This window comes from Oncorhynchus mykiss, chromosome 19, assembly GCF_057628025.1.
Source record: "Oncorhynchus mykiss isolate SJ-2025 chromosome 19, ASM5762802v1, whole genome shotgun sequence".
Taxonomy (NCBI): Eukaryota; Metazoa; Chordata; class Actinopteri; order Salmoniformes; family Salmonidae; genus Oncorhynchus; species Oncorhynchus mykiss.
In genome coordinates, this window is record NC_143040.1 from 52,455,379 (window position 1) to 52,468,469 (window position 13,091).

The 13,091-nt window shown below is 45.0% G+C and overlaps 1 protein-coding gene across 1 annotated transcript in view; it reads left to right on the forward strand.

Moving 5' to 3' along the window:
* The window catches only part of LOC110497931 (latent-transforming growth factor beta-binding protein 2), a 157,810-nt gene that overhangs the window by 101,055 nt on the left and 43,664 nt on the right, over positions 1 to 13,091 (forward strand). The window contains exon 9 of the mRNA XM_036954882.2: positions 7,169 to 7,243. Within this exon, the coding sequence (XP_036810777.2) occupies positions 7,169 to 7,243 (75 nt within the window). The remainder of the gene's footprint in view (positions 1 to 7,168; positions 7,244 to 13,091) is intronic.

Consider the following 13,091-nt stretch of genomic DNA (forward strand, 5'->3'; position numbering starts at 1 on the left):
CACTGTTGTTCAGAGGAGCTAGACAACAACCCCGCACACACAATCACTGCAAACTAGCTGCATTTAATTTAGTTTTACCTGTTTTCTATTGACATTTATTTGTATATAACCATAAAAATGATGCCAGCTGATTCATGATTTCGACTGGCTGAGAAAAGCTGTCTGCCTGTCTGTCTCGTCCCAACTAACATTTCTATAGCACAGCCACAGCTGGAGATCAAATTTCAGTATTAAAACAATGTTGCAAATGTTGAATAGACAGACAGCAAGGTCTATACAAATTGAAGTTCAGAACCAAATGCTAGTCTAAAAGAAGATAACGTCTAGATGCTTATTATAGTGCAAATCAAGTTTATAAATTGCCTGGCTGGGCTGATGAGAGAGTATATTGCTCAGTGAGATGGAACAGAGTAAATAGGCATTTCACCGTCATAGCTTTAGCCGGTGGTAACTTGTGGAATAGACACCGGCTGGAATGTGGTTTTAACCAATCAGCATCCAGGATTAGACTCTCCCATTGTATAATGACTGATATATCAGTGCCTCAGACTTTTTGGAACAGGGACCAACATGCTCTGGTTTTCTACATTGATCACTTTAAGTGAAAGGTTCATCATGTAAAATAATCTGAGACACTTGAGAAGAGGCCACTGGCTCTGCCCTGAGTGTGACTCTTTGACCTGGTGTGAGAGTGACTCTATATGGAGTATATGGCCACCCATAGTACTTATATTTCTATGGTGCCACTAGGGTTGGGCAGTATACAGTCAGAGACTGTATAAAATGTTCTCAATGGGCTCATTAGCATTTAGCTGGATACCACCTAATCGCCACCACTCCCTGTGTGTTCCATGGTTTATGTAATTCCATAAAGCATGGCTCCGGTTGTCTCCCTATCTGTCATTCCGGGAAGTCTTCCCTCCCATTGACTCTTCTACTCTGGGACGATGGGATGCTTCCCAGGGAGCAGGATCAGGGGTACCCCGGGCCCACATAAATCACAGTCCCAACCACAGGAGCCCTGGCCCTGGAAGCACCTCCTCCCTAGGCCACTGAGGTCACACCGTGATGCCACAGCATGATGATGTCAGCCTCCTGGCCCTCTGCCCCTCCTTCCTTGACCCCTTCCTATACTGAGAAAGCACCCTCTCTTTGACTCTCTCTCTCTCTCTCTCTCTCTCTCGTTATTCCTGACCATTAGATCACTAATATAACATGAGGAGGAGGAGAGGGCAAGTTGCAAATTGACCCACATGAGATCATCCCTCCCAGTCCCATGGAGAAGTATTGAATCTGCCATTCATTTAGGACCAAAGCATGTGCGTGTTACTTTTTATTAGCAGTGATCAAACATTGAACACTTGTTAATGACCAAGATCAAAACCGAGCAACGGGTGTGACTTTGCTAAACATCTGCTGTGGTCCGTGCCAAGGTTCCAGGCTGCTCTCTCTCTTTACTGCTGCATCCACTCTCTCATGGTGATTAGACAGAGACGTTTCCATCCTTTGATACGTTCCGATTCGTTCTGTGTTGATTTAGTTTAACGCCGGGTGCAAACAGTGTGAATCTTTTAGATAGACAGTGGTGTGGCTAAGGAGGGCTGACTTGGCCTGGCTGCTCACAGGTATAAATCCTAATGCAGACATAATCTATCTGTCCCAGAGAGCACCGCTGTCCAAGGCACCGTGCCAGTGAGTTGGAGGCACATGGAAATGAAATGTGTGTATAAAGATACATGTTAGGCTTGTTCATCATAGGGTATGGACTGTACCATGTCGTCTCTTGGCCTTGCCCCAGTGGTAAATATTTCATGTTGAGTGGCGGCAGTGGGGGATTATGAGAGTGTGTCTGTTTTTAAATGGGAGGTCACAACCACACTGCCATGGGCATCGTAAAGAAGGGAGGAGAGAAAATGATAAACTGTCAAACTACGAACAAAGATGCAAAATGCATCAAATGATGTTAAACACTGAGATAATTAATAGGATGTTTTTGAATAAGGATTCAATCAAACCGAACATGATTGAGATCAATGCCTTGATCGAAGCAGCTCAATTGTCTATATAGAATGTCTGCCACAACATGGTAATTGTCGGTGCCTGTGAACACACAGCTGGGAATTTAATTTACTCAATATCAAACTTTTAGCTGGTATACTGAGTTTTTTTGTAAGACAAATGTTTGCTTTGCATTAGTGTATTTATGTCTGGGACTGATCTCATCATGGGGATGTTGATGTTGGGCTAATTATTTACATTTGAGTTATTTAGCAGACAGTCTTATCGAGAGCGACTGGTCCCCTGTGGGAGTCATTGCAAGCACCATGCTCTACCAACTGAATCACAGGGGACCTAGGCTCATGTGACTATCTCATCTGATGTCCCAGCGCTTGACTGGCTGGCTGCTACTGAAGGTCTTATTTACAGGGCTGGTGATATGGGCCATGCCAGATTGGCAAACTTGGCGTGTGCCAAACAGACTTTCTGCTTTGAAAGCAAATGACTTCCCCTTAGCTGTTTTCTCTAATCAGCCGTTGGCCTGGAGGCCAGAGGGAGATGACTTCTTTCTCATCTTCATCTCAAAGGGAATGAAACAACTCCTTGTGATTAAAGAGTTGAGTTTGGTTTGCCCCTTGGGTCTCTCCATGGCGCCAGTTTGTCCCATGGCGGTTTGTTCTCTGAAAGCATGTCACTTAAAGGGTCTTGAAGGGTCTTGGCACTCATGTCTTGTGTTCCTATAGAATATCTAACGTTGGAATGGAGAGGGAAGATTGTCTCCCCTTCTCCTGTGGATTGCATCCATTCCCCCTCTCTGGTCTACCTCTTCTTCTCAGGTTCTCCAGCTGGGGTTCTGGATTAGCCTGGAGGTAGGGAGTGACTGGGGGCAGGCCTCATGGGGGAGCTGGATATTGTGGGTTCAGTACAGTGCTATGCCTGTGAAGGATGTGCCAATCGGACCTCAAAATAGGCCTCCACATAATGATTGCACTAAATTTCCAATTAGATTTCTGTCAAGCAGAACCCGTTTGACTAGCTAGACCTGCCCCTCTTCCTCCCCACTCCCCCTCTCTCTCCTTACCATCACTCCTCTTTTGCGTAACCTCTCCTCGTCTCTAAATACACTCAGTAAACCCCCACATTGAAGCCTGTCCTAAGGTAGCTTTGACACCTGTTTTAGAGTAGAGCTTTCACTGAAATTTATTTGGCTCTCAAAAGAAAGCAATGCCACCTACTAAGAAATTGTATATGACGCTAAAGCTTCTATATGTATCTTTTTGGGTGACCAGACCAAATTCACATAGTAATGTGAGTTATAGATCTGCCATTCATTGAAAGCAAGTCTAAGAAGCGGTAGATATGTTCTATATGCGCTATTTCTATGCTTCCCGTTCTTAAGTTTTATTTTTGCATCTTTTACTTTTGGTTTTGTACACCAGCTTCAAACATCTGAAAATACAATATTTGGGGTTTGAAAATATATTTCACAACGGTTTAGATTAAAATTAGGCAAACTATTAGAATTTTAGCAACCAGGAAATGGTGAAGCGATTTCAGCATATTGCACAGTTAACTGTTTACAAGCAAATAGAGCTGAATGGTTGCAAATAAAATTCCTGATGCAATTTCAAGATGACTGTTGAAGTACAACAAATCAGTCAGGGGTGACAGTCTTTTGCAGTGAATGAATGAAGGGGGATACAAGTAAGGCCAACAGTCTGTGTCCCTGTGCTTCCTCTTTGTAAAGCACAATGAATATGCACCAGTCTGGTTTCTCTGTCCCAGCATACATGTAACCAGGGGGAACACTAATGATGCAGCAAGGTCACTCTTGCGTTCGACTGCTTTGGGATCTGTGACAATGAACATTGTCTGGGTCAGCATGACGGCATGTCAAAACCATTCCACAGTGGCATTCTACCCACAAAACATCCTGAACTAGGATATATGCTAGATACATAGCCTACAATAGATTTCGCTCTTTGGGTATGTTTGTTGTCGATTGCACTAGCCTATAACTAGAGCCCAGAGTTTTTCCTGGTAGGGTAGTTAGGCAAAACTTCTGGTCCTATTTATGCAGTATATTTTTGGTTTGCCATTGTCTTTAGAAGTGGGTTGACCATAGAGATGATGACGTGTCATCTCAGGTAACCTGCTGGTGAAGCTACTTCAGACAGACCTGCTCTCCTCTGTGTTCCCTCTAGTCTCTCAGTACTAATAAGCTTGACTGGGAGGCCCGCCCCCTGCTGGGCATCTCTTGGCATGTGCTCCTGCAGTCACTCAGGGCAGAATCTGATCCTGTCCTCATGGGGGGTCGCACCTGTACAACCCGCTGCCCCGTCACAACAGCTCATTACCCAGATGCATCCCTGGGGATTCCATGGGTGCAGGACGGGGAGGGCAGACAGGAACAGGCGCTTCACTTTGACACAATTATCTCCGACCCAACAGAGGAGCTCCCGTCTGGTCTGACCCACTTCTGATCTGCTGTGTGAACCTTCAGGTACTTCCACTAGCCCTGCCTGTTCCACAGCCCTGAACGCACACTGCGTTGTGTCTGTCTCACAACCACTCAGATGGGATAACATGGAAAATGATTCAACACCATAAATAAGATTGTAGGTACATTCCAGGTACCCAACAAGACTTCACCCTCCTCATCCCTGCGATATTGATAGCCTGTTGATGAACTGAGGATCACCAATCCCACAAACGGAGAGAACTTTTGCAGCTGGATCTGGAATCGGAATTCCACCTAATGTTTTCCAATTAACAGCTTATTACCTGTGTATGAAAGAAAAGGAAAATAAATGGCAGGGGTTCCCAAACAGAGGAAGAGGAGGGCTGACTGCAGGGTCTCTGTGTGGTGTGTGTCCTACAGTGCTACATGGTGAGGTAAGGGCAGATGTGCTGATGTGGCTGTGGGGATGCCGGGCCTGTTTGCTTGAAAGGGGCTCTTGTCAGGTCCTGTTGACCCACCGTCTACTTGCCTGTCAGACGGCCTGCGTCACCACTGTCTGTCAGACGGCCTGCGTCACCACTGTCTGTCAGACTGCCTGCCTGCGACACCACTGTCTGTCAGACGGCCTGCGTCACCACTGTCTGTCAGACGGCCTGCGTCACCACTGTCTGTCAGACTACCTGTCTGCGACACCACTGTCTGTCAGACTGCCTGCTTGCGTCACCACTGTCTGTCAGACTGCCTGCCTGCGACACCACTGTCTGTCAGAATGCCTGCCTGCGACACCACTGTCTGTCAGACTGCCTGCCTGCGTCACCACTGTCTGTCAGACTGCCTGCCTGCGACACCACTGTCTGTCAGAATGCCTGCCTGCGACACCACTGTCTGTCAGACTGCCTGCCTGCGACACCACTGTCTGTCAGAATGCCTGCCTGCGACACCACTGTCTGTCAGACTGCCTGCCTGCGACACCACTGTCTGTCAGACTGCCTGCCTGCGACACCACTGTCTGTCAGACTGCCTGCCTGCGTCACCACTGTCTGTCAGACTGCCTGCCTGCGTCACCACTGTCTGTCAGACTGCCTGCCTGCGTCACCACTGTCTGTCAGACTGCATGTCTGCGACACCACTGTCTGTCAGACTGCCTGCCTGCGACACCACTGTCTGTCAGACTGCCTGCCTGCGACACCACTGTCTGCCAGACTGCCTGTCTGCGACACCACTGTCTGACAGACTGCCTGTCTGCGACACCACTGTCTGACAGACTTTCTGCCTGCGACACCACTGTCTGTCAGACTGCCTGCCTGCGACACCACTGTCTGTCAGACTGCCTGCCTGCGACACCACTGTCTGTCAGACTGTCTGCCTGCGACACCACTGTCTGTCAGACTGCCTGCCTGCGACACCACTGTCTGTCAGACTGTCTGCGACACCACTGTCTGTCAGACTGCCTGCCTGCGACACCACTGTCCGTCAGACTGCCTGTCTGCGACACCACTGTCTGTCAGACTGCCTGCTCGCCTGCGACACCACTGTCTGTCAGACGGCCTGCCTGCGTCACCACTGTCTGACAGACTGCCTGCGACACCACTGTCTGTCAGACTGCCTGCCTGCGTCACCACTGTCTGTCAGACTTTCTGCCTGCGACACCACTGTCTGTCAGACTGCCTGCCTGCAACACCACTGTCTGTCAGACTGCCTGCTCGCCTGCGACACCCTAGATATTGATGGTACTTATGGAGCTCACATATACAGTTTGTCATACTGTGTACGTGTTTCAAGCTATGAATGAGAATGTGTGTGTGTGTGTAGACAATATATGCTGGAAGATTTTTATCAGATGAGATCTCAATATCCTTTTCTAAGCTTGTGTTTGGCGCGATCTGATCAACTGGAAAAGACCAGAATGGTCTGGAAGTCACATGAAGTCAACATTGTTTTACTCTTCCACTGGATGTAAAGGGAGTGAATACATTGTACTGTCCCATCATGTTGAAATGAAAAAGACACCCTAGCCAGACTACAAAATTATGAGGAGGGCCATTCTCCTTGTAACATGTGTCTGATGATATTCTAGGATGCTCTTCGTCTGCGTCTCCTCTTTCAGTTTTCCATAACTGTGAAATCTGTGACTAATCACATTGCTCCTGTCCAACATTCAGCTCCGATTTGCACCTACCTCAATCCCACCTCAACCCTTCCCCCTATCCCTACAAGTGACGGCTCAGTGATTGCCATCTGATATTGAGAATAGCCTCCTTCCTCAGTACCAACAACTAAAGGAGCCAAATTAATAATGACATCATGTTTTCAGGCCTCAGCAAGTGTATGGTTGCGCTGGGGGCATGAATGGACACAGAGTACAATGATGTACCGGCTCTGTTTTTCTGTGTATGTGTCCCCAGGGTCTATGTAATATGATTATTAATGATGTTGTGTGTTGTTGATGATTTTATGTGATGGCAGTACTGTCTTATAACAGTGGTTGATGGGGATCCATTTACATGGCAGCGTTTTGGTGTCCCACAGGGCCCAGCTGTGGGTCCCGATCTAATTTCACCCCCCGCTAAGCTCAGCACATCTGTAACATATGCTAGACATGAACCATCCCTCTCCCTCCATCTGTGTGTTACGGATGTAATGCTTTTTAAAGTAGACAAGCAGAATGTGATGTCTCTTTCTCTGATCTTTTTTTATTTTATCCCACAGCGTATGCAGTGATTGCGAACGGCCAAGTGGAATGCCCCAAGGGTTACAAGAGGGTGAACCTGACTCATTGTCAAGGTAAGGGGACGGAGATGACAGAGATGAAGATGATGTCCTGTTGATTTGCTTGTGTTTAGTTATACCAATAGCGCAGTGGTCACCAAGTTAGTCAAGCTCACTTTCACAGTCAAAAAGCAAGTTGAGATCTACCACTCAGAATTTTTTACATTACATTATTGCATTATAACATTACCCTAATAATAACAGTTTTGGAAGAATGAGGTTTGGGCAGTAGGCCTAATACTTTATCACAGCATATTGGCTATATGCCTGCCCTGACAATATTGTTCTTCTCAGACCATATTATATCTCAAACTTGAGTTTTGATAACAAAATAGATCAGTTGGTGTAGCACTTGCGAGGCAACGCTGAGCATAAAATGAAATAATTTGCTAATAATTAGCTTTTTATTTGACTTGACTGATGGTACCTGCTTCTGATGGTCATGGTGCTTTCAAGACAACTGGGAACTCGGGGGAAAAAAATATCAAATCATGATGCCAGTGATCTTCAGGTCAAAAAGTCGGAGCTGTAGAAAGATGCCAACGATTCGAGTTGGATGACCACCCCGCCCAAAAATCCCAGTCACATCTTGTTTTTTTTGGGGGGGGAGTTCCAAGTTGTCTTGAACGCACTGAAGTTGTAAGTCGGAGATATCCAAATTCCCAGTTGTTTTGAACACGGCATTAGTCTCAGCAGAGGGAGGGAGAGAGCAGCAGAGGGTCCGCCTCTCATGGTCCCTACTCTCTCCTTTTTTTCTTCTGGTGAGACTGACCAGAGAGAGGAGACACCGTCTTCCACCGTATGGCAAAACTACAGTCGCACCTGCACAAATTCATGTAGTTCCCATGACCAGAGAAAGTTAAAATAGACACTACCAGCTGCTAATAATGATAAAAAACGCAGGGCTATCGATACACTTGGCTACTCATATATTGCAGCTGTATTGCGAGTGGAAGTAGGGAGAAGCGCGTTTTATGTTTTTAATCATGCTGAAAAGTGTTGACAGTGCTGAATAAAAACTTAGATATGATCTCACTCATAAAAACAGCAGTTCTTTGCTGTGTTCTTTGACATTCTCTCTCTGGTCAGTGTTTTAAACCGGGATGCTGGCCTTCTAGGCAGAGTTCTAGGCAGTGTCTGTTCTTTTGCCCATCTGAATCTTTTATTTTTATTGGCCAGTCTGAGATATGGCTTTTTCTTTGCAACTCTGCCTAAAAGGCCAGCATCCTGGAGTCACCTCTTCACTGTTGACGTTGAGACTGGTGTTTTGTGGGTACTATTTAATGAAGCTGCCAGTTGAGGACTTGTGAGGTGTCTGTTTCTCAAACTAAACACTCTAATGTACTTGTCCTCTTGCTCAGGCCTCCCACACCTCTTTTTATTCTGGTTAGTACCAGTTTGCGCTGTTCTGTGAAGGGAGTAGTACACAGAGTTGTACGAGATCTTCATTTTCTTGGCAACTTCTCGCATGGAATAGCCTTCATTTCTCAGAACACGAATAGACTGACGAGTTTCAGAAGAAAGTTCTTTGTTTCTGGCCATTTTGAGCCTGTAATCGAAACCACAAATGCTGATGCTCCAGATATTCAACTAGTCTAAAGAAGGCCAGTTTTATTGCTTCTTTAATCAGAACAACAGTTTTCAGCTGTGGTAACATAATTGCAAAAGGGTTTTCTATTGACCAATTAGCCTTTTAAAATGATAAACTTGGATTAGCTAACACAATGTGCCATTGGAACACAGGAGTGTTGTTTGATGATAATGGGCCTCTATGTAATGTAGATATTCAATTAAAAATCTGCCGTTTCCAGCTAGAATAGTGATTTACAACATTAGCAATGTACAGTGTATTTCTGATCAATATGATGTTATTTAATGGACAAAAAATGTGTTTTTCTTTCAAAAACAAGGACGATTCTAAGTGACCCCAAACTTTTGAACCGTAGTGTATGAACATAAAATAAAAGCTGTGGACAAGGACACTTTATGCTGTCCAAAATGGTGTCAAGAGTTGCCAGCAAACGCAGTAATTAATCTAACTTTGATTCAACTTGCTTTTTCTGATCACTTCAAGATGTTAACTAACAGTCCCTCATTTTTTGAGGCTGAAAAACCAAACTGACAGATATTCACAATATTTACTGGCCAGCTTCAAAGTCTTATTCCCATTCTGCTGGAGCTCCATTCCCAAAAATCATTTTGAATTTCAGCCTTTAGAACAACTGCCAAGGATGCAAAACGGAGATTCTTCTGGGATGCTGTCATTATTATCAAGCAGGTGTCCTCCTTGCCAAAGTGTGATTCCTCACAGGAGGAGAAAGAGTCTTGTGTCATATTGTGTGTCTGAGCACAGACGTGATTCGCCCTGCTCTCTCTTTTTGCTCCTGGTGCTGGGCTCGGGGGCTTACAGTGGGCCTCACGTCACAGATAGAATGGCCCCTCAGAAATACAAGCTGTTTTGTGACCTCAGGAGAGGCCTGTGTCTTCCAAACACTCCAGAAAAACACTGTAGAGGAACTGGTTCGGCTGGAGTCACCTATAGGGCTTCTTATGTAATGGAACATCTATGGCCTCACTGCCAGACGTTTAGTATGGGCTGAATCATTTATTTATTTTTTACCTCCGGTCTGAGATATGGCTTTTTCTAGAGAGAATATAGGCAGAGCGACAGGCAAGCATTTCCATATTGGGCTTTTGAGGAATAACACATTGCTGTTCAGCTAAGGACAGGTCAAGTTCTTAACTGAGTAACATGCATCTCCAATTAATAGTAGCTTTGGAAAGGTTTGGAAAAGGATCACTCACTATTCCCAAGTCCTCGAATGGATGGGGTTTTTGCCTCATGACTTATGTTTAGTGTCTGATTCAAAACATTTAAACAGCTCTGTCTTATTTGACAGAGAACCTCCCAGTCCCCACTCTAGCAGTACTCAACAATAATCCTGGATATTACTGTTAAATAAAGTATGGCTAGGTATTTCCTTTACAATGGCAGTAAATAATTATCATGGTTGTTTATGTGAATCCTCTACAAGTTTATTTTGGCCCTGCAGTCATAAAGTAAAAAATTACAGGTCGAGTGAGTTCAGGACAGGCAGGTTGTCAGTTTAAGCGCAGTCAGGGGACTCTTTGGCTGGAGTCATCATTCTGTGTCATTACTACAATAACAATGGTGTCATGAGAAACCTGTCGAGGAGAACTCTGATGGACGTCTGTGTGTTCCGTCTGTACCGTGTACAATAAAAGAGAATGTCTGCGGCAGAATGAGCGTGCGACCAACCATGAAGTCAGATAGGTGTTGAGATTAGTGGAGGTCATGACAGGCTTTCATTCTCGTCAGTTCCAATCCCTTACCCTCGACCAGACTGTAGCACTAACACTATCCTGAATCAACCTAACCCTGGATTACAGACCCCATGTGATGAAGGAAGGCTGAGCCTAACGTTGAACTTCAGCCTTCAGTTCAACATCCAGATAACATGCAGCTTAAACCGGTCTCAAGTAGTCCCTATAGTCCCACAGCGCCTCCACAGCAGTGTTGTTGTCTCGCTAAGTGGGAGGTAGCAGAGTTTCCCCAAGAGAAATGGTTTGGTTAGAGCTCACAGTGTATAACCCCATGACAGCAGTTGTCCATTGCATCTTCTTTATGTGCAGCGTGGCTCACCCAAACAGGAAATATTGTCCGCCCATTTGCTTACAATTGAGTCAGCCTGTTTACATCATTAATAACAGAGGGGCTGGGGAAAGGTCAGCTAACGTTATGACCTTGAACTGGTTCCCCTTTTAATCCTCCATACCACCAACACACACACACACACACACACCCACACACACACACACATACACACGCACACAGGCACGTACATAGACACAAAGACAAGCACACAGGCACGGACACACAGATCCACACACAGACACACGCATGCACACACAACCACGCACACACATACATACTCACATACACACACATACACACAGCGAGAGAAGGAGAGGCCTGTACTCTCGTGGTAGTTTTGCTTTTCCTCCCATCACTCCCCAGACTTTCCCTGTTCTCTTATAAGCTATCTTTTTCCACCGGCCAGCACAACAGCGAAACAAGAGCAGATTCATTATTATTGGGAAAATCTGCCATGGCAACTTGTCAGGTTCCAGTCGTCACGGCGATGGGAAAAGGCCTAATGATTTACTGTTGTTCAACACTAGAACCGCCATAGGCCAATGGACACTGACGTTTGATTTTGTAAATAAAAAATATCAGTCCAAAAAAGCTATGTCCTGCTTCTTCTCTGACTTTTCCTAAATGTTTGTATTTTACACTGCGCATTTTGGAATCACAAACAGAAAAGTATTTAGGGTCTTTTTACCTTTTCACACCTATTCCCAACTTAACCCCCCAAGACAATGTGCTGTAGGATGTTGGTACCCATCCAGGCGCTAATGCCTATTTCTCTCCTCACTGAATTAATGACAAATGAACGCATGTACGATAATTGTGCGCCTTACTTCACAAATGAATTTAAATTAGGCCTAACTGAATGATAAGGAGGGTGATGAGGTTGATTAATGATGAGTTTGTGTTATGCCTATTTACAGTTGAAGTCGGAAGTTTACATACACTTAGGTTGGAGTCATTAAAACTTGTTTTTCAACCACTCTACAAATGTCTTGTTAACAAACTATAATTTAGGCAAGTCGGTTAGGACATCTACTTTGTGCATGACACAAGTCATTTGTCCAACAATTATTTACAGACAGATTATTTCACTTATAACTGTATCACAATTCCAGTGGGTCAGAAGTTTACATACACTAAGTTGACTGTGCCATCAAACAGCATGGAATATACCATAAAATTATGTCATGGCTTTAGAAGCTTCTGATAGGCTAATTGACATCATTTGAGTCAATTGGAGGTGTACTTGTGGATGTATTTCAAGGCCTACCTTCAAACTCAGTGCCTCTTTGCTTGACATCATGGGAAAATCAAAAGAAATTAGCCATGACCTCAGAAAAAAAAATGTAGACCTCCACAAGTCTGGTTCATCCTTGGGTGCAATTTCTAAATGCCTGAAGGTACCACGTTCATCTGTACAAACAATAATATGCAAGCATAAACTCCATGGGACCACGCAGCCATCATACCGTTAAGGAAGGAGACGTGTTCTGTCTCCTAGAGATGAACATACTTTGGTGCGAAAAGTGCAAATCAATCCCAGAACAACAGCAAACGACCTTGTGAAGATGCTGGAGGAAACAGATACAAAAGTATCTATATCCACAGTAAAACAAGTCCTATATCGATATAACCTGAAAGGCCGCTCAGCAAGGAAGAAGCCACTGCTCCAAAACAGCCATAGAAAAGCCAGACTATGGTTTGCAACTGCACATGGGGACAAAGATCACACTTTCTGGAGAAATGTCCTCTGTTCTGATGAAACAAAAATGGAACTGTTTGGCCATAATGACCATCGTTATGTTTGGAGGAAAAAGGGGGAGGTTTGCAAGCCGAAGAATTACCATCCCAACCTTGAAGCACGGGGGTGGCAGCGTCATGTTGTGGGGGTGCTTTACTGCAGGAGGGACTGGTGCACTTCACAAAATATATGGCATCATGAGGGAGCAAAATTATGTGGATATATTGAAGCAACATCTCAAGACATCAGTTAAAGCTTGGTCGCAAATGGGTCTTCCAAATGGACAATGACCCCAAGCATACTTCCAAAGTTGTGGCAAAATGGCTTAAGGACAACAAAGTCAAGGTATTGGAGTGGCCATCACAAAGCCCTGACCTCAGTCCTATAGAAAATGTGTGGGCAGAACTGAAAAGGCATGTGCGAGCAAGGAGGCCTACAATCCTGACTCA